Raw genomic sequence first — 21,510 nt, 5'->3', positions numbered from 1 at the left:
ATTGCTGGATCATAAGGCAGTTCTATTTTCAGTTTTTTAAGGAATCTCCACACTGTTCTCCTCTGCACTTTCTGCCATAAGGGTGGTGTCATCTGCATATCTGAGGTTATTGATATTTCTCCTGGCAATCTTGATTCCAGCTTGTGTTTCTTCCAGTCCAGCGTTTCTCATGATGTACTCTGCATATAAGTTAAATAAACAGGGTGACAATATACAGCCTTGATGAACTCCTTTTCCTATTTGGAACCAGTCTGTTGTTCCATGTCCAGTTCTAACTGTTGCTTTATGACCTGCGTACAGATTTCTCAAGAGGCAGGTCAGGTGGTCTGGTATTCCCATCTCTTTCAGAATTTTCCACAGTTTATTGTGATCCACAGAGTCAAAGGCTTTGGCATAGTCAATAAAGCAGAAATAGATGTTTTTCTGGAACTCTCTTGCTTTTTCTATGATCCAGCGGATCTGATCTGATCTGACACTGTTCTCCATAGTGGCTGTGCTAGTTTGCATTCCCAAGAACAGTGTAAGAGGGTTCCCTTTTCTCCACACCCTCTCCAGCATTTATTGCTTGTAGTCTTTTGGATAGCAGCCATTCTGACTGGTGTGAAATGGTACCTCATAGTGATTTTGATTTGTATTTCTCTGATAATGAGTGATGCTGAGCATCTTTTCATGCGTTTGTTAGCCATCTGTATGTCTTCTTTGGAGAAATGTCTATTTAATTCTTTGGCCCACTTTTTGATTGGGTCATTTATTTTTCTGAAATTGAGCTGTAGGGGTTGCTTGTATATTTTTGAGATTAGTTGTTTGTCAGTTGCTTCATTTGCTATTATTTTCTCCCATTCCGAAGGCTGTCTTTTCACCTTGCTTACAGTTTCCTTTGTTGTGCAGAAGATTTTAAGTTTAATTAGGTCCCATTTGTTTATTTTTGCTTTTATTTCCAGTTTTCTGGGAGGTGGGTCATAGAGAATCCTGCTGTGATGTATGTCGGAGAGTGTTTTGCCTATGTTCTCCTCTAGGAGTTTTATAGTTTCTGGTCTTATGTTGAGATCTTTAATCCATTTTGAGTTTATTTTTGTGTATGGTGTTAGAAAGTGTTCTAGTTTCATTCTTTTACAAGTGGTTGACCAGTTTTCCCAGCACCACTTGTTAAAGAGATTGTCTTTAATCCATTGTATATTCTTGCCTCCTTTGTCAAAGATAAGGTGACAATAGGTGCGTGGATTTATCTCTGGGTTTTCTGTTTTGTTCCATTGATCTATATTTCTGTCTTTGTGCCAGTACCATACTGTCTTGATGACTGTGGCTTTGTAGTAGAGCCTGAAGTCAGGTAGGTTGATTCCTCCAGTTCCATTCTTCTTTCTCAAGATCACTTTGGCTATTCGAGGTTTTTTTGTATTTCCATACAAATTGTGAAATTATTTGTTCTAATTCTGTAAAGAATTCTGTTGGTAACTTGATAGGGATTGCATTGAATCTATAGATTGCTTTGGGTAGTATACTCATTTTCACTATATTGATTCTTCCCATCCATGAACATGGTATATTTCTCCTTCTATTAGTGTCCTCTTTGATTTCTTTCACCAGTGTTTTATAGTTTTCTATATATAGGTCTTTAGTTTCTTTAGGTAGGTATATTCCTAAGTATTTTATTCTTTTCGTTGCAATGGTGAATGGAATTGTTTCCTTAATTTCTCTTTCTATTTTGTCATTATTAGTGTATAGGAATGCAAGGGATTTCTGTGTGTTGATTTTATATCCTGCAACTTTACTATATTCATTGATTAGTTCTAGTAATTTACTGGTGGAGTCTTTAGGATTTTCTATGTAGAGGATCATGTTATCTGCAGACAGTGAGAATTTTACTTCTTCTTTTCCAATTTGGATTCCTTTTATTTCTTTTTCTGCTCTGATTGCTGTGGCCAAAACTTCCAAAACTATGTTAAATAGTAGTGGTGAGAGTGGGCACCCTTGTCTTGTTCCTGACTTTAGGGGAAATGCTTTCAGTTTTTCACCATTGAGGATAATGTTTGCTGTGGGTTTGTCATATATAGCTTTTATTATGTTGAGGTATGTTCCTTCTATTCCTGCTTTCTGGAGAGTTTTTATCATAAATGGATGTTGAATTTTGTCAAAGGCTTTCTCTGCATCTATTGAGATAATCATATGGTTTTTATTTTTCAGTTTGTTACTGTGGTGTATTACATCGATTGATTTGCAGATATTGAAGAATCCTTGCATCCCTGGGATAAAGCCCACTTGGTCATGGTGTATGATCTTTTTAATGTGTTGTTGGATTCTGGTTGCTAGAATTTTGTTAAGGGTTTTTGTATCTATGTTTATCAGTGATATTGGCCTGTAGTTTTCTTTTTTTTGTGGCATCTTTGTCAGGTTTTGGGATCAGGGTGATGGTGGCTTCATAGAATGGGTTTGGAAGTTTACCTTCCTCTGCAATTTTCTGGAAGATTTTGAGTAGGATAAGTGTTAGCTCTTCTCTAAATTTTTGGTAGAATTTAGCTGTGAAGCCATCTGGACCTGGGCTTTTATTTGCTGGAAGATTTCTGATCACAGTTTCAATTTCCGTGCTTGTGATGGGTCTGTTAAGATTTTCTATTTCTTCCTGGTCCAGTTTTGGAAAGTTGTACTTTTCTAAGAATTTGTCCATTTCTTCCACGTTGTCCATTTTATTGGCATATAATTGCTGATGGTAGTCTCTTATGATCCTTTGTATTTCTGTGTTGTCTGTTGTGATCTCTCCATTTTCATTTCTAATTTTATTGATTTGATTTTTCTCCCTTTGTTTCTTATGAGTCTAGCTAATGGTTTGTCAATTTTATTTATCCTTTCAAAGAACCAGCTTTTGGCTTTGTTGATTTTTGCTATGGTTTCTTTAGTTTCTTTTGCATTTATTTCTGCCCTAATTTTTAAGATTTCTTTCCTTCTACTAACCCTGGGCTTCGTCATTTCTTCCTTTTCTAGTTGCTTTAGGTGTAGAGTTAGGTTATTTATTTGACTTTTTTCTTGTTTCTTGAGGTATGCCTGTATTGCTATGAACTTTCCCCTTAGGACTGCTTTTACAGTGTCCTGCCGGGGTCCAGCCCCAGCTGATCCAGGGTATTCGAAGGAGAGATGGCCTAGGCAACTATTTATATGCTAATTAGAGATGTAAAGAGTAATAGAATGAGGATAGCTCAGTAGGAAAATTCAGTGGAGAAAAGAGGCTGAGTAGCTTGGTTTACGCAGAAAATCAATATAACCTGTGACACCAGGTTAGCCCTGACCACGGAGGCCGCAGGCGCCCTCTCGAATAGCAGAAGGTGCCCCACCTTAGACACCTTCTCGAGTGGGTCTTAGAAGCCCAGGCAAATAAATGGCCGCAGAGGACCTCCGTGCTCCAGATGGAGACTTCAGCCAGAAGTTAAAGGGAAGAATGACATGGGGAGACCAAGCGTTGGTGAGCAAGGCCCGTAGCTTTATTTTCAACAGGGGTTTTTATACCCTAAGTTACACATAGAGGATAATAGGGGATGCAAAGTCAGCAGTTTTTGATCCTTATCAAAAACCAGGGTTTCTTTCCTGCAAATTTATCATATACAAATGGTTTAGGTGATTTACATCATCTTCTGGCCAGAAGACCTATTAACATTTTATGACTCTTGACAAGGACTTATCAACAAAGACTTATTTTCTCTGAGAGTAATTATTTTAAGGTTTGGTGCCATCTTCCGAAGATAAAATTGCATTCCTATAGGGTGGATGTGTAATGGGTTTACAACAAAGGAAAGAATTTATTACCTTAAGGGTCTAAAGTTACTAACACCAAGGCCACTACTTATTTTTTCTATATACCAACTATTAATTAATATATATTCAAGAATACAATTCAGGGGATGTGAAAACTTGGCAGCAAGCATTGGCTCATCAATGAAATCTTTTACTAGTTTTATTCTGACAGTTTCTAACTCTCTAAGAGGCTCTAAGCTATTTGAATATCTTAAGCTTCCTGTGTCTCTCGAGGCTGGGAGACTGTAAACAATCGTATGCATAGCTGTGGGAGTCTGGGTAAACTTGTCAGGCGAGTTAGAGAGCCATCTGAGGGGTTTGGATTTAAACACTCCTTATTGCCCAGGAACTTTATTAATTGGAGCTGTAAGTTAACTCTTTGACAGAGAGAGCAAGATGGTGGTGGGGGACAGCCCCCAGTAAAGTCAGAGGTGAGAGCACAAAGCAATAAAGTAGGCAGACTCTGGTTTTTTGGGGGGTAGATGCTCGAGAATATCCAGGGGGACTCCTGAGGCTCGATCCCGCCTTTGCCTATGCCAATCTTCCTTCTTCATGACCTTTGTCACGAGTGGAATGCCTCACCGGCTCCCAGCAGTGTCCCACAGGTTTTGGGTTGTTGTGTTTTCATTTTCATTCATTTCTATGCAAATTTTGATTTCTTTTTTGATTTCTTCTGTGATTTGTTGGTTATTCAGCAGTTTGTTGTTTAGCCTCCATATGTTGGAATTTTTAATAGTTTTTCTCCTGTAATTGAGATCTAATCTTACTGCATTGTGGTCAGAAAAGGTGCTTGGAATGCTTTCAGTTTTTTTTGAATTTACCAAGGCTAGATTTATGGCCCAGGATGTGATCTATCCTGGAGAAGGTTCCATGTGCGCTTGAGAAAAAAGTGAAATTCATTGTTTTGGGGTGAAATGTCCTATAGATATCAATTAGGTCTAACTGGTCTATTGTATCATTTAAAGTTTGTGTTTCCTTGTTAATTTTATGTTTAGTTGATCTATACATAGGTGTGAGTGGGGTATTAAAGTCTCCCACTATTATTGTGTTATTGTTAATTTCCCCTTTCATACTTGTTAGTATATGTCTTACATATACATGTTGGGTGCATATATAATTGTTATATCTTCTTCTTCTTGGGTTGATCCTTTGATCATTATTTAGTGACCCTCTTTGTCTCTTTTCACAGCCTTTGTTTTAAAGTCTATTTTATCTGATATGAGTATTGCTACTCCTGCTTTCTTTTGGTCTCTATTTTCATGGAAAATCTTTTTCCAGCCCTTCACTTTCAGTCTGTATGTGTCCCATTTTGAGGTGGGTCTCTTGTAGACAACAAATATAGGGGTCTTGTTTTTGTATCCATTCAACCAGTCTTTGTCTTTTGTTTGGGGCATTCAACCCATTTACGTTTAAGGTAATTATTGATAAGTATGATCCCATTGCCATTTACTTTATTGTTTTGGGTTCGAATTTATACACCCTCTTTGTGTTTCCTGTCTAGAGAATATCCTTTAGTATTTGTTGGAGAGCTGGTTTGGTGGTGCTGAATTCTCTCAGCTTTTGCTTATCTGAAAAGCTTTTGATTTCTCCTTCATATTTGAATGAGATCCTTGCTGGGTACAGTAATCTGGGCTGTAGGTTATTTTCTTTCATCGATTTAAGTATGTCTTGTCATTCCCTCCTGGCTTGAAGAGTTTCTATTGAAAGATCAGCTGTTATCCTTATGGAAATTCCCTTATGTGTTATTTGTTGTTTTTCCCTTGCTGCTTTTAATATTTGATCTTTGTTAAGTTGATTAATATGTATCTTGGGGTGTTTCACCTTGGGTTTATCCTATTTGGGACTCTCTGGGTTTCTTGGACTTGGGTGATAATTTCCTTCCCCATTTTAGGGAAGTTTTCAACTATTATCTCCTCAAGTATTTTCTCATGGTCTTTCTTTTTGTCTTCTTCTTCTGGGATGCATATGATTCGAATGTTGTAGCATTTAATATTGTCCTGGAAGTCTCTGAGATTGTCCTCATTTCTTTTAATTCGTTTTTCTTTTTTCCTCTCTGATTCATTTATTTCTACCATTCTATCTTCTAATTCACTAATTCTATCTTCTGCCTCTGTTATTCTACTATTTGTTGCCCCCAGAGTGTTTTTGATCTCATTTATTGCATTATTCATTATATATTGACTCTTTTTATTTCTTCTAGGTCTTTATTAAACCTTTCTTGCATCTTCTCAATCCTTGTCTCCAGGCTATTTATCTGTGATTTCATTTTGCTTTCGAGATTTTGGATCATTTTCACTATCATTATTCGGAATTCTTTATCAGGTAGATTCCCTAGCTCTTCCTCTTTTGTTTGGTTTGGTAGGCATTTATCCTGTTCCTTTACCTGCTGGGTATTCCTCTGTCTCTTCATCTTGTTTGTATTGCTGAGTTTGGGGTGTCCTTTCTGTATTCAGTCAGTTTGTGGAGTTCTCTTTATTGTGGAGTTTCCTCGCTGTGTGTGGGTTTGTACAGGTGGCTTGTCAAGGTTTCTTGGTTAGGGAAGCTTGTGTCGGTGTTCTAGTGGATGGAGCTGGATTTCTTCTCTCTGGAGTGCAATGAAGTGTCCAGTAATGAGTTATGAGATGTCTATGGTTTTGTAGTATCTTTGGGCAGCCTGTATATTGGAGCTCAGGGCTGTGTTTTTGTGTTGCTGGAGAATTTGCGTGGTATGTCTTGCTCTGGAGCTTGTTGGCCCTTGTGTGGTGCTTGGTTTCAGTGTAGGTATGGAGGTATTTGATGAGCTCCCGTCAATTAATGTTCCCTGGAGTCAAGAGTTCCCTGGAGTCAGGATTTGGACTTAAGCCTCCTGCTTCCGGTTTTCAGTCTTTTTTTCCAGTAGTCTCAAAACTTCTCCTTCTATATGACACCATTGATAAAACATCTAGGTTAAAGATGAAAAGTTTATCCACAGTGAGGGACACCCAGAGAGTTACATGGAGAAGAGAAGAGGGAGGAGGGAGTTAGAGGTGACCCAAATGAGATGAGGTGGAATCAATAGAGGAGAGAGCAGGCTAGCCAGTAATCACTTCCTTATGTGCACTCCACAACTGGACTGCTCAGAGACGTTCACGGAGTTATACAGAGAAGAGAAGAGGGAGGAAGGAGACAGAGGTGTCCAGGAAGATAAAAGGGGGGAATGAAAAGGAGAGGGACAGATCCAGCCAGTAGTCAGTTCCCTGTGTTCTCCACCTTCTGGAACACACAGAAATTCACAGAGTTGGGCAGAGCAGAGAGGGGTTGGGGAAGAGACACAGGCGACCTGGTGGAGAAAAAGGAGAGTCCAAAGGGGAGAGAGCAGTCAAGCCAGTAATCTTTCTCCCAAGTAAAAATGGGTACTGAAGATTGGGTTATTAAAAGTACAAAATTGATAAAATATACCAAAAAGCAAAATTTAAAAATCTAGAGTAGAGTTTGGAATTTCAAAAATACAATGTTAAAGAAAAGAAGAAAAAGAAAGAGAAAAAAAAGTCACAAAAATTATTAAATATAGGTACAAAATTGATAACAAATACCAAAAAGCAAAAATTCAAAATCTCCTTATGAAGACAATAGGCTGCTTTTCTGGATGCCTGATGTCCCCTGCCAGCATTCAGAAGTTGTTTTGTGAAATTTACTCGGTGTTTAAATGTTCTTTTGATGAATTTGTGGGGGAGAAAGTGGTGTCCCTGTCCTATTCCTCCACCATCCCAGAACAAGTTTCCCAGGAGGTTTACTGTATTCCTTTGGTGGGATTTTGCTTCTCTGATTCTTTTTGATGTCTTATTCTCTTGTAGATGTCTGCACATTTAAAAAAGCAGTCATCTGTACCAGAGTCTATATTATGATTTCAGTAGGGAAAGCCTTTCACCTCTGGGTAGGGGAACACTGGAATGTTCAGCAGGGTGCCAAAAGCAGAGGCATAAGGTGGCACTGGGTCTGAGAGGACATGAGATCCATTTGGCTCAGGCTGCTGATGTCCACAGCATTGACAACTGTGTGGTGTTTTGCAAGTGTTGCAGGGGGCTTGCCATCACTGGAATGGTTGTTGGTATCCTCAATAGTGCCTCTGGCTCCAAAGCCTAGAAATCATGACCAGCAGTGGTGGTGGCCAGAGCCAATGGTGTGCACACATTAGGCTTTAAGGGCCTGTTGCAGGTGCCTCTGTGGGGGGAGATGATGGTTGCAGGTGCTCAGGTTGTGAGAAGGCCTAGGAAGGCAGCAAAGACTGAGACCAACAATGGTTCATTGCTCAAACTCATGTCCATTGAGTTGGTGATGCTATCTGACCATCTGATCCTGTGCTGCTCTTCTCCTTGTCCTTCAGTCTTCCCCAGCATCAGGGTCTTTTCCAACGAGTCAGCTCTTTGCACCAGGTGGCCAAAGTATTGGACCTTCAGCCTCAGCATCCGTCTTTCAATCAATATTCAGGGTTGATTCCCTTTAGGATTGACTGGTTTGATCTCCTTGCTGTCCAAAGAACTCTCAAGAGTCTTCTCTAGCACCACAGTTCAAAAGCATCCATTCTTCGGTGCTCAGCCTTATTTATGGTCCAACTCTCACATCCATACATAACTGACTACTGGAAACAATCATCTGTGCTGTTATTAATTCTTTCAGGGGTAAAATCTGCTGCATCTGTCTGTAGAGCAGGTCACTGTGGACTGTGATTTCTCCTGCCATGTGGTTGCTATTGGTCCTTTGCTCTTCTTTCTTATGCCTAGCCATCTCTATAAGACTGGCTCAGCTTTGCAGGTCTGCGTGAAGTGAACCTGAAGCAGGACTTTCATATGGTGCCCCCAAAGGCTAGGGACACTGGTTACTCAGTCTGCTCTTACTCTCCTGGTGAGAGAAACTCTGAGTGATGCTGGTTTGAAGGATGGAATGATGCCACCAAAATGACAGTGTCTTGGCATGGTCAAACTTCTTAGAGTACTCCAGATCTTTCTGGAGCTGTTTTTATTACTGATCACTGTCTACCTTTTGGTCTTTTTTTAAAAGAGGATGGAGGCTGCTGTTTCCTACATCAGCATTTTGGTAATGGCACATTTGAGGTCTTTATTCCTTGAGAGACTGGTTTTGAGTGTAGAATTTTAGATTGGCAATTTTTTTTTTCCTTTCGATAAATTAAAAGTTTCAATCTACTCTACCCTGGCATCTCTTTTTGTTCTTGGGGATTTAGGTGTTAGTATAGGTGTTTATCAATTTTATATATCTAATCTTTATCTCAGTGTTTTTCTATTTGTCAGTGTTTTTCTATTTGTCAGTGTTCTGCTGTTATTGTCCATTTTAGTAAAAGTAAGCTAGGTTCAGGTCAGTTCAGTTCAGTTGCTCAGTCGTGTCCAACTCTTTGTGACCCCATGAATCACAGCACGCCAGGCCTCCCTGTCCATCACCATGTCCCGGAGCTCACTCAAACTCACATCCATCAAGTGGGTGATGCCATCCAACCATCTCATCCTCTGTCGTCCCCTTTTCTTCCTGCCCCCAATCACTCCCAGAATCAGCGTCTTTTCCAATGAGTCAACTCTTCTCATGAGGTGGCCAAAGTACTGGAGTTTCAGCTTTAGTATCATTCCTTCCAAAGAACACCCAGGGCTGATCTCCTTTAGAATGGTCTGGTTAGATCTCCTTGCAGTCCAAGGAACTCTCAAGAGTCCTCTCCAACACCACAGTTCAAAAGCATCAATTCTTTGGCACTCAGCTTTCTTCACAGTCCAACTCTCACATCCATACATGACCACAGAAAAAACCATAGCCTTGACTAGATGGACCTTTGTTGGCAAAGTAATGTCTCTGCTTTTCAATATGCTATCTAGGTTGGTCATAACTTTCCTTCCAAGGAGTAAGTGTCTTTTAATTTCATGGCTGCAGTCACCATCTGCAGTGATTTTGGAGCCCCCCAAAAGAAAGTCTGACACTGTTTCCACTGTTTCCCCATCTATTTCCCATGAAATGATGGGACCAGATGCCATGATCTTAGTTCCTGAATGTTGAGCTTTAAGCCATCTTTTTCACTCTCCTCTTTCACTTTCATCAAGAGGCTTTTTAGTTCCTCTTCACTTTCTGCCACAAGGGTGTTGTCATCTGCATATCTGAGGTGATTGACATTTCTCCTGGCAATCTTGATTCCAGCTTGTGCATTTTCCAGCCCAGCGTTTCTCCACAAAAAGTGCTTAATTCCACAAGCACTTTAATCATGGCTATTTAAATTCTCTGTCAGATAACTCTAGCAGCTGAAAACCCTGGGAAATTCTTTCCAGTATCTCCTTTTTCCTTTCTGTTTTTCATGAGATCTATTTTATGTGTTTGTTTTAAAGATAGATATTGAAGAAATTGTAGAACTCCTTCAGAAAGAATTTTGTTTTGCTTCTACTTAGGTGTAGATTTGGGCTTCCTGGTGGATTAGATGGTAAAGCATCAAAGCTGGAGACGTGGGTTACATCCCTGGGTTTGGAAGATCCCCTAGAGGAGGGTGTGGCAACCCACTCCAGTATTCTTGCCTGGAGAATCAGCATGGACAGAGGGGCCTGGAGGGCTACAGTCCATAGGGTTGCAAAGAGTCAGATAAGACTGAGTGACTAAGCACAGCTCAGGGATAGATTTAGCGACAAAACATCTTACTTAACTCATTCTTACAGCAACACTTGGGTTAAAACAGAAATTGTGGTACTGTCAGAAGCAGAACTCTCCTTGGAGAAGGTGAACACTAAGATTATGATAACTTTACTACTGGGTCACAACTTTCATCTTAGGCTCCATCACTAGGTCATTATTTCCTTTAACAGTTTCTTATTATTCAACCCTTCCAGACTTCTGATCATTGCTGTTTCTGCAGGAAATCACACCCAGGTGCTGCTGAAGTGCAACGACTCCGTATCTGAACCAGCAGGCTCTACGGCCTCAGAGGAGAGCGTCCCCTACTGCCCAGGTAAGGGTCCCACAGAACAGAAGACCCTTCTCAACCCCTGGGGTCACCGCCCGATTGTCCCATTTCTCCTTCCTCAGACAGCAGACAGCTCCGCCTGGTGGACGGAGGAGTTCTCTGCGCCGGGAGAGTGGAAATTCTTGACCAGGGCTCCTGGGGCAACATCTGTGATGATGGCTGGGACCTGGCCGATGCCCGCGTGGTGTGCAGGTAGCTGGGCTGTGGAGAAGCCCTCAATGCCACAGGGTCTGCTCACTCTGGGGCAGGATCAGGGCCCATCTGGCTGGACGACCTGAACTGCATAGGAAAGGAGTCCCACGTGTGGAGGTGCCCTTCCCGGGGCTGGGGGCAGCACAACTGCAGACACAAGCAGGACGCCGGGGTCATCTGCTCAGGTCTGCGCTGCACACTGTCCACAGGCTGGGAGAGGGGTGGGGCCCTGGAGGAAGGGGGTTTGAGTCCTGAGGGAGAGATGCTGAAAGGACCAGAGAAGGAGGCTTCCTTCCATGGAGCCTGTCTTTCCAGAAGATATGAAGATGAGGTGCTTTCACTTCCTTCTGCAGCAGCTGAGATTCTGGTCCTTTCTTTTCAGCAGTGTTTCCTGGCAGAGCCTTTTCTCACAGGTTTTCTTGAAAGCAGGGCTCTCTCTCCAGTTACATACAAAAAATTTAAACCCACAGTACTAGTTTTCATTTGCTTAGGTAACAACATACCAACTAGTGGTTTAAAACAGTATGTGTTTACTGCCTTACTTCTGCTTTTGAACTGTGGTGTTGGAGAAGACTCTTGAGAGTCCCTTGGACTGCAAGGAGATCCAACCAGTCCATTCTGAAGGAGATCAGCCCTGGGATTTCTTTGGAAGGAATGATGCTAAAGCTGAAACTCCGGTACTTTGGCCACCTCATGCGAAGAGTTGACTCATTGGAAAAGACTCTGATGCTGGGAGGGATTAGGGGCAGGAGGAGAAGGGGACGACAGAGGATGAGATGGCTGGATGGCATCACTGACTCGATGGATGTGAGTCTGAGTGAACTCCGGGAGTTGGTGATGGACAGGGAAGCCTGGTGTGCTGCGATTCATGGGGTCGCAAAGAGTCAGACACAACTGAGAGACTGATCTGATCTGATCTGTAGCTTAGATGTCCAGCATGGATCTCACTGGGCTGGGATCAAGGCTTTAGCAGTGCTGCATCACTTTTGCGGCTTTAGGGATGAATCTGTTTCTTGTCTTTTCAAGCTTCTAGAAACTGCCTACATTCTTTGGTTCATAGCCCCCTTCATCCATTTTCAGATCAGCAATGCTGCCTGTCTTCAACCATTATCCAGAGTCACATCCCTCTCTCTAACCAGAGCTAAGAAAAGTATTCTACTTTTAAAGACAGTGGGTCTAAGGATGTGGTTAGACTCAGCTCACATTGTTAATACAATATTCTAGCTTAAACTCACCATCCCACGGTCCTTACCTTAATCACATTTGTAAATCCCTCTTGTCAGATATGGTAACAGATTCACAAGTTGCAGAGATTGGGATGTGGACATTCTGGGGTTAATTATTCTGCCTATCTCCCCAGTATCTACATCACATCACTTTGATATACTCTAAAGATTTTGTAAAGAAGCAGGATTTAGCTTCCTTCCCTCACTAGCACCCACAAAGTTTGGTCTTCCTCTCAGTTCATTTCCACTACACCATTGTGGTAGAAATAGAAAGACAGACACAAATGGACAAAGTCAGTTAAAAGGGAGGCGATGTTAGTCTTGTCATCTAGTGGGTATCTCTTGAACAAGGTCAGAGATGAATGTTCACTATTTCTAGAAGAAAGGAAAACCTAGAACATCCAGCAAAGTTTTTACTGTGTCCTGTCTCCTCTCCTTTCAACCTTAGAGTTCCTAGGCCTCAGGATGGTGAGTGAGGACCATCAGTGTGCTGGGTGGCTGGAAGTTTTCTACAACGGGACCTGGGGCAGTGTCTGCTGCAGCCCCATGGAAGACATCACTGTGTCCATGATCTGCAGACAGCTTGGCTGTGGGGACACTGGAACCCTCAACTCTTCTGTTGGTCTCAGAGAAGGTTCTAGACCCCGATGGGTGGATGGAATCCGCTGTCAGAAAACTGACACCTCTCTCTGGCAGTGTCCTTCTGACCCTTGGAATTACACTTCATGCTCTCCAAAGGAGGAAGCCTATATTTCGTGTGCAGGTGACTCACTACATGTTTCTGTGTGTCTGTCCCAACCCTGTAGGATGCAGTGAGATTTGATATTTTAAAATCTAAGTGATATTTTAGTAATCTAAGTTTAATTTGGGTCCACAAAGATGACATTGAGTAAAAATGTTAGTCACTCAGTCGTGTCTGACCCTTTGCGACTCCGTGGACTGTATAGCCTGCCAAGTTCCTCTGTCCATGGAATTCTCCAGGCAAGAATACTGGAATGGGTTGCCATTCCCTTCTCCAGGGGATCATCCTGACCTGAGGTATCAAAATCGGTTTTCCACATTGCAGTCAGATTCTTTACCGTTTGAGCCACCAGAGAAATCTAAATCAGGTAAGGATGGAACTAATTTAATTCACATATTCCAACCTTGATTGTTAAAATTTCTGAGATGTAATTCTTGTAACATTGTACTAGTCCTAAGTGTACAACATAGCATTTACGTATTTGTACATATTGGTAAATAATCACCACGTGTATAGTAATATCCATCGCAACATGTAGTTACAATTTTTTTTCTTATGATGAAAACTTTAAGATGTATTTTCCTACCTACTCTCAAGTATAAGATACAGGGTTAACTGTAGCCACCATGCTGTACATTACATCCTCATGACATTAATTTTAGACCTGGAAGTTTGTATCTTTTGGCTACCTTCACCCATCCCATTTTGACCACATTGACCTTCTGGAAACCACCAAACTGTTCTTTGCATCTCTGAACTCATTTTTCTGTTTTTTTTTTTTTTTTTAATAATGCACATGTAAATAAGATTAAACGGTATTTTTCTTTATCTATCTGACTTAGTTCATTTAGCATAAGGCCCTCAAGTTCCATCCATGTTGCAAATGGCAAGATTTTCTTCTTTTTTATGGCTGGATATATGTACATAGCAAATTTTATTTATCCATTCATCCATCAAAAAAAGCTTAATGTTGTTTGGCTATTTTAAATAATTCTGCAATGAACATTGAGTTGCACATATCTTTTTAAGTTAGTGTTTTTATTTTCTTCTGGTAAATACCCCAAAGTGAAATTACTACCTCACATGGCAGTTTTATTTTTAGGTCTGAGTTTCTATTGAGGAACCTTAATACTGTTTTCCGTGGTGGCTGCACCAACTTATCTTTCCCCCAACTGTGCACAAGCTTTCTCTTCTCACCACAGTCTCAAAAATTCTCATTATTTCTTGTCTTTTTGATAAAAACAACTCTGAGGTGATATCTCATTGTGGTTTTGATTTGCATTTTCCTGATGATTAGTAATGTTGTATATCTTTTCATGTACCTTTTCATGAACAACTGTATGTTTTCTTTGAAAAAATGTCTATTCAGGTCCTCTGCCCATTTTTAAATGAGACTGTATTCTTTTGCTATTGAGTTATATGAGTTCTTTATGTATTCCACATATTAACCCATATCAGAAATACATTTTGCATATATTTTCTCTGATACTAAAGATTGTCTTTCCATTTTTTTAAAAAATATTTTTCAGCACGATATCTTTGCCCTTTATTTATATATTTACCAACCTGCATGACCTACTGGATCTTAGTTCCCCAAACAGAGATTTCATCTGGGCCATGGCAGTGAAAGCACTGAGTCCTGACCACTGGACTGCCCTCTAAGTTCCTCATTTTGCTGATGGTGTCCTTTGTTGTGCAGAAGTTTTTTAGTTGTATGTCATCCCACTTAGTTAGTTTTGCTCTTGTTGCCTAATCCAAAAAGCCACCACCAAAACTGATGTCTATAACTTTTTCTTCCAGGATTTTTATGGCTGCAGGACTTATGATTAAGTCTTTGATCCATTTTGAATTAATTTCTGTGAATACTACGAGAGAGTGGTCCAGTTTTATTTTTTGCATGTAGCTGTCCAGTTTTCCCAACACCATTTATTGAAGAGAATGTCCTTTCGGCATTGCATATTCCTAGTTCCTCTGTCAAAAATTAATTAACTGTATGTATTTGGGTTTATTTCTGGGCTCTCTATTCTATTCTGTTGATTTCTGCACCCATTTTTATACCAACACTATACTGTTTTGCTTAATACAGCTTTGAAATGTAGTTTTAAATCAGGAAACATGGCACCTCCAATATTGTTCTTCTTTCTCAAGATTGCTTTGGCTATTCAGGGTCCTTTGTGGTTCCATACAAAATTTAGATTGTTTGTTCCATGTCTGTGAAAATTTCCTTTGGAATTTTGATAACAAAATCCACTATCTTTCATCAGTGTCTTAGAGTTTCATTGTACAGGACTATCACCTCTTTGGTTAAATTTGTTCCTAATACTTTATCAGTTTTTTGTTCAACTGTAAATAGAATCGTTTTCTTAATTTTTCCTTATGGCAATTTGTATCAAAATGCAACTGATTTTTGTATATAAAGTTTGTATCTTGCGACTTCTCTGAGTGTATTAGTTCTAACAGATTTTGGTGGGGACTTTAGGGTTTTCTGTATATAATATTATGAAATCTCCAAATAGCATCAGTTTTGCCTTTTCCTTTCAGATTTGTGTGTCCTTATTTTTTTTCCTTGCCGGATTGTTTTGGCTAGGAATACCAAAACTATGTTGAATAAAAGTGGTGATTAGGCATCTTTGTCTTGCATCTGATCTCAGAAAAAAAAATATTCAGCTTTTTGCTGTTGAGTAGGAGGTTAGCTGTGAGTTTGTCATATGGTCTTTATTATATTGAGATATAATCCCTCTATATCTACTTTATAGAGGTTTTTAAAATCAGAAATGGATGTTAATGTTTTCAAATGTTTTTTCTACATCTACTGAGAGGATATGATTTTCATTTTCATTTTGTTTACTTGGTGTATCACATTGATTAATCTGTGAATATTGAACCATCCTTGCATCCTTTGGAACAAATCTCACTTGATCATCATGCATGATCCTTTGGATGCATGATTGAATTATGTTTTTTAATACTTTGTTGAGGATTTTTGTCCCTCTGTTTATCAGAGATATTTCTTGTCTGGTTTTGATATCAGAACCTTGTTGGCCTCATAAAATGAGTTTGGCAGTGTTCTTTTCTTCTGCTTTTTGAAGAGTCTGAGAAGGTTCTACCACTTAACACCATTACACTGGGAATTGGGATTTCAACAGCAAGTGCTGAATGAAGTAAATAAATGTTGGGGGGTGACAGATATTCAAACCAAAGTGCTTATTCCCTGCAACACTTCTCTCTCTCTCTCTCTTTCCTACATACACAAACACACACATGCATTCAGATATATCTTGAATGATATGCTGGGTGTTGCCTGAGAGAATGTGGTGATAGATATTTCAAAAACATACATTCACCACCCCTTGCCTCTCTTGCCTCATCTCTTTGTCTTTTCCACTTGAAGGCTAAAGAAGCATTAAACTGTTAAATCTTTTATTGATGATATTTTTCCTACAGTAAAGCACCAGAAAGTGGGAGGTGGTTAAGTCTCTGACCCTGAAAGTGAGTAACCACCTCGCAGAAATCCTGCCATCACTTTCTCAGAGGATCTCTGTATAGATTGGGTAGGAGGCTTGATAGGATGATGTGGAAAGAATACATTAATTCTGATATTTTTTAACAGGTAGATTTTATACTTATGTATATTTCTTTCAGTTTCAGGCTTTTGTGCCTTTTTCTTGGTGTTTTGTTTGTAATTTCTGTTTCCTCTGATTACTTAGCTTTCTCAGTATATCTATTTGAGTCTATTGCAGACAGTTTTACTTTCAGTTCAGTTTAGTCGCTCAGTCATGTCCAACTCCTTGTAACCCCATGGACTGCAGCACACCAGGCCTCCCTGTCCATCACCAACTCCTGGGGTTTGCTCAAACTCATGTCCCTTGAGTCAGTGATGCCATTCAATCATCTCATCGTCTGTCATCCCCTTATCCTCCCCCTTTCAATCTTTCCCAACATCAGGGTCTTTACCAATGAGTCAGTTCTTTGCATCAGGTGACCAAAGTATTGGAGTTTGAGCTTCAGCATCAGTCCTTCCAATGAATATTCAGGACTGATTTCCTTTAGGATGGACTGGTTTGAACTCCTTGCAGTCCAAGGGACTCTCAAGAGCCTTCTCCAATACTACAGTTCTAAAGCATCAATTCTTTGGTGCTCAGCTTTCTTTATAGTCCAACTCTCACATCCATACATGACTACTGGCAAAACCATAGCCTTGATTAGATGGACCTTTGTTGGCAAAGTACTGTCTCTGCTTTGTAATATGCTGTCTAGGTTGGTCATAACTTTCCTTCCAAGGAGTAAGCATCTTTTAATTTCATGGCTGCAGTCACCATCTGCAGTGATTTTGGAGCCCTCCCCCCCAAATAAAGTCTGTCACTGTTTCCATTGTTTTCCATTTACTTGCCATGAAGTGATGGGACCAGATGCCATGATCTTCGTTTTCTGAATGTTGAGCTTTAAGCCAACTTTTTCACTCTCCTCTTTCACTTTCATCAAGAGGCTTTTTAGTTCTTCTTCACTTTATGCCATAAGTGTGGTGTCATCTGCATATCTGAGGTTATTGCTATTTCTCCTGGCAATCTTGATTCCAGCTTGTGCTTCATCCAGCCCAGTGTTTCTCATGATGTACTCTGCATAGAAGTTAAATAAGCAGGGTGACAGTATACAGCCTTGATGTATTTCTTTCCCTATTAGGAACCAGTCTGTTGTTCCATGTCCAGTTCTAACTGATGCTTCCTGAGCTGCATATAGGTTTCTCAAGAGGCAGGTCAGGTGGTCTTGTATTCCCATCTCTTTCAGTATTTTCCACAGTTTGTTGTGATCCATACAAAGGCTTTGGCATAGTTAATGAAACAGAAACAGATGTTTTTCTGGAACTCTCTTGCTTTTTCGATGATCCAACGGATGTTGACAATTTGATCTCTGGTTCCTCTGCCTTTTCTAAAACCCGCTTGAACATCTGGAAGTTCATGGTTCATGTACTGTCGAAGCTTAGCTTGGAGAATTTTCAGCATTACTTTGCTAGTGCGTGAGATGAGTGCAATTGTGTGGTAGTTTAAACATTTTTAGACATTGCCTTTCTTTGGGATTGGAATGAAAACTGACCCTTTCCAGTCCTGTGGCCACTGCTGAGTTTTCAAATTTGCTGGCATATTGAGTGTAGCACTTTCACAGCATCATCTTTTAGGATTTGGAATAGCTCAACTGGAATTCCATCACCTCCACTAGCTTTGTTCGTAGTGATGCTTCCTAAGGCCCACTTGACTTCACATTCCAGGATGTTTGGCTTTAGGTGAGTGATCATACTATCATGATTATCTGGGTCATGAAGATCTTTTTTTGAATATTTCTTCTGTGTATTCTTGCCACCTCTTCTTAATATCTTCTGCTTCTGTTAGGTCCATACCATTTTTGTCCTTTATTGAGCCCATCTTTGCATTAAATATTCCCTTGGTATTTCTAATTTTCTTGAAGCAATCTCTAGTCTTTTGCATTCTATTGGTTTCCTCTATTTCTTTGCACTGGTCACTGAGGAAGGCTTTCTTATTTTTCCTTGCTATTCTCTCCCTTCAGGGAACTTCCATAAGCCTCTTATCCTCCTCCATCAGAGGGCAGACAAACTGAAAACCACAATTACAGAAAACTGACCAATCTGATCATATGGACCATGCTTTGCCTAACTCAGTGAAACTATGAGCCATGCCAATATGGCCACCCAAGATGGATGGGTCATGGTGCAAAGTCTTGACAAAATGTGGTCCACTGGAGAAGAGAATGGCAAACCACTTAAGTATTCCTGCCTTGAGAACCCCATGAACAGTATGAAAAGGCAAAAAGATAGGACACTGAAAGATGAACTCCCCAATTTGATAGGTGCTCAAATTGCTACCGGAGATCAGTGGAGCAATAACTCCAGAACGAATGAAGAGACAGAGTCAAAGCAAAGACAACACTCAGCTGTGGATGTGACTGGGGATAGAAGCAAAGTCCAAAGCTATGAAGAACAATATTGCATAGGAACCTGGAATGTTAGGTCCATGAATCAAGGCAAATTGCAAGTGGTCAAACAGGAGATGGCAAAAGTGAACATAGACAATTTAGGGATCAGCGAACTAAAATGGACTGGAATGGGTGAATTTAACTCAAATGACCGTTATATCTACTACTGTGGGCAAGAATCCCTTAGAAAAAATGAAGTAGCCATCATAGCAAACAAATGAGTCCAAAATGCAGTACTTGGATGCAATCTCAAAAATGACAGAATGATCTCTGTTCATTTCCAAGGCAAACCATTCAATATCATAGTATTCCAAGTCTATGCAATGGCAACCCACTCCAGTACTCTTGTCTGGAAAATCCCATGGACAGAGGAGCCTGGTAGGCTGCAGTCCGTGGGGTCTCTGGGAGATGGAGACGACTGAGTGACTTCACTTTCAGTTTTCACTTTCATGCATTGGAGAAGAAAATGGCAACCCACTCCAGTATTCTTGCCTGGAGAATCCCAGGGACAGGGGAGCCTGGTGGGCTGCCGTCTATGAGGTCACACAAACTCGGACACGACTGAAGCAACTTAGCAGAAGTAGCAGCATGCCCGAACCAGTAATGCTGAAGAAGCTGAAGTTGAAGCTATGAAGCTTCTATGAAAGCTTCTATGAAGCCCTACAAGACCTTCTAGCACTAACACCCCCAAAAGATGTCCCTTTCATTATAGGGGACTGGAGTGCAAAAGTAGGAAGTCAAGAAACACCTGGAGTAACAGGCAAATTTGGCCTTGGAGTAAGGAATGAAGGCAGGGCAAAGGCTAACAGAGTTTTGCTAAGAGAATGCACTGGTCATAGCAAACACCCTCTTCCAGCAACACAAGAGAGGACTCTACACATGGACATCACCAGATGGTCAACACCAAAATCAGATTGATTATATATTCTTTGCAGCCAGAGATGGAGAAGCTCTATACCATCAGCAAAAACAAGACCAGGAGCTGATTGTGGCTCAGATCATGAACTCATTATTGCCAAATTCAGACTTAAGTTGAAGAAAGTAGGGAAAACCACTAGACCATTCAGGTATGACCTAAATAAATTCCCTTACGATTATACAGCAGAAGTGACAAAAAGATTTAAGGGACTAAATCTGATAGAGAGAGTGCCGGATGGACTATGGACGGAGGTTCATGACATTGTACAGGAGACAGGGAGCAAGACCATCCCCAAGAAAAACAAATGCAAAAAAGCAAAATGACTGTCATGGAGGCCTTACAAATAGTTGTGAAGAGAAGCAAAAAGCAAAGGAGAAAAGGAAAGGTATACCCATTTGAATGCAGAGGTCCAAAGAATAGCAAGGAGGGTTTTGCTTTACTCAGTAGCTATTTGTCTATCTTTTTCTGAAGTCTACTTGGTAAATCTGTATATTCCCTTACAGAGTTTCTTCTTACTACAGAAATATTCTCTTGTGCGTATGTCATATTGAATAATAGATGAGAGTAGTTTAGAATCTATTTAACAATTTTCCACTGAAACCCGTGGCAGATTCATGTTGATGTATGGCAAAACCAAAACAATATTGTAAAGTAATTAGCCTCCAATTAAAATAAATAAATTTATATTAAAAATTATGTAAGTGAAATTTTAAATATAAATTTATTCTGTGTTTATGGACTAATTTTCTTTAATACACTTTATTTTCATAAACCATTATCATTAATTTATATTTGCTTCACTATTTGTTGATTAGCATTGATTTAAAGAAAATATATTTCACTGAATTTTATTCATCTGCTCATTTATTTAATAAATATTTAACAAGCACTTATCATGGTATTTGTCCAGCTTCCCTGGTGGTTCAGATGGTAAAGCATCTGTCTACAACGCGGGAGACCCAGGTTCGAGCCCTGGGTTGGGAAGATCCCCTGGAGAAGGAAATGGCAACCCACTCCAGGACTATTGGCTGGAAATCCCATGGACAGAGGAGCCTAGTAGACTACAGTCCACGGGGTCGCAAAGAGTCAGACACAACTGAGCAACTTCACAACTTCACTTCACTATCATGGTATTTAGAAAATGTTCTCCATCCATACTTGTTGAATGAGTGCATACAATGTGTAAGCACTGTCCTAATAGAATAAACACAGGGGAATTAAAGTATGCAAGGTCTTTCCTTCATTCAGGGGTGTGTTAGTGTGTGTGTGTGCCTTTGTAGACGCCTGTGTTTATATTTGTTATTGAATGTGGAGAGTGATTAATAAGTAAATATTTATAGGTGTTTCAGATATCTTTCTCTATCTTCAATTTTTTCTCTAGAATATTTTACAAATTTTCTTATTTATTTTTAGGAACTCTATAAACTAACATAATTTACCATTTTTCTTACATTATTTGGAAATATTTCCCCATCTTTTGTGTATGATTTTAGGTTTGTATATGTATATGGGAAGTTATGTGATCAAATTTGTAACATTTTAGTTTTTTGACTATGCCTTTACTGCAATGTTTCAAATGCCATTCTTCATCTCAAAAGAACTTTTAATCAAGTTTATTTTCTACAAATGATTTTATAATTCCACTAAATAATATTTAAAACCTTACTGCATATAAATTTATTTTGCTGTGTATGGGTGTAATACT

General features: G+C 39.9%; 1 protein-coding gene across 1 annotated transcript in view; it reads left to right on the top strand.

The window, feature by feature from the left end:
* Positions 1-12,082: 12,082 nt before the first annotated feature.
* The window catches only part of LOC133248779 (antigen WC1.1-like), a 30,469-nt gene continuing 21,041 nt past the window's right edge, over positions 12,083-21,510 (top strand). The window contains 2 exon segments of the mRNA XM_061419087.1: positions 12,083-12,510; positions 12,608-12,922. Coding sequence (XP_061275071.1) covers positions 12,625-12,922 — 298 coding nt within the window. The 5' untranslated portion in view covers positions 12,083-12,510; positions 12,608-12,624.

Source organism: Bos javanicus, chromosome 5 (assembly GCF_032452875.1).
Source record: "Bos javanicus breed banteng chromosome 5, ARS-OSU_banteng_1.0, whole genome shotgun sequence".
In the NCBI taxonomy this organism is placed as follows: domain Eukaryota; kingdom Metazoa; phylum Chordata; class Mammalia; order Artiodactyla; family Bovidae; genus Bos; species Bos javanicus.
Note: the sequence above shows the minus strand (reverse complement) of the source record. Positions and strands in the feature narration are given on the sequence as shown.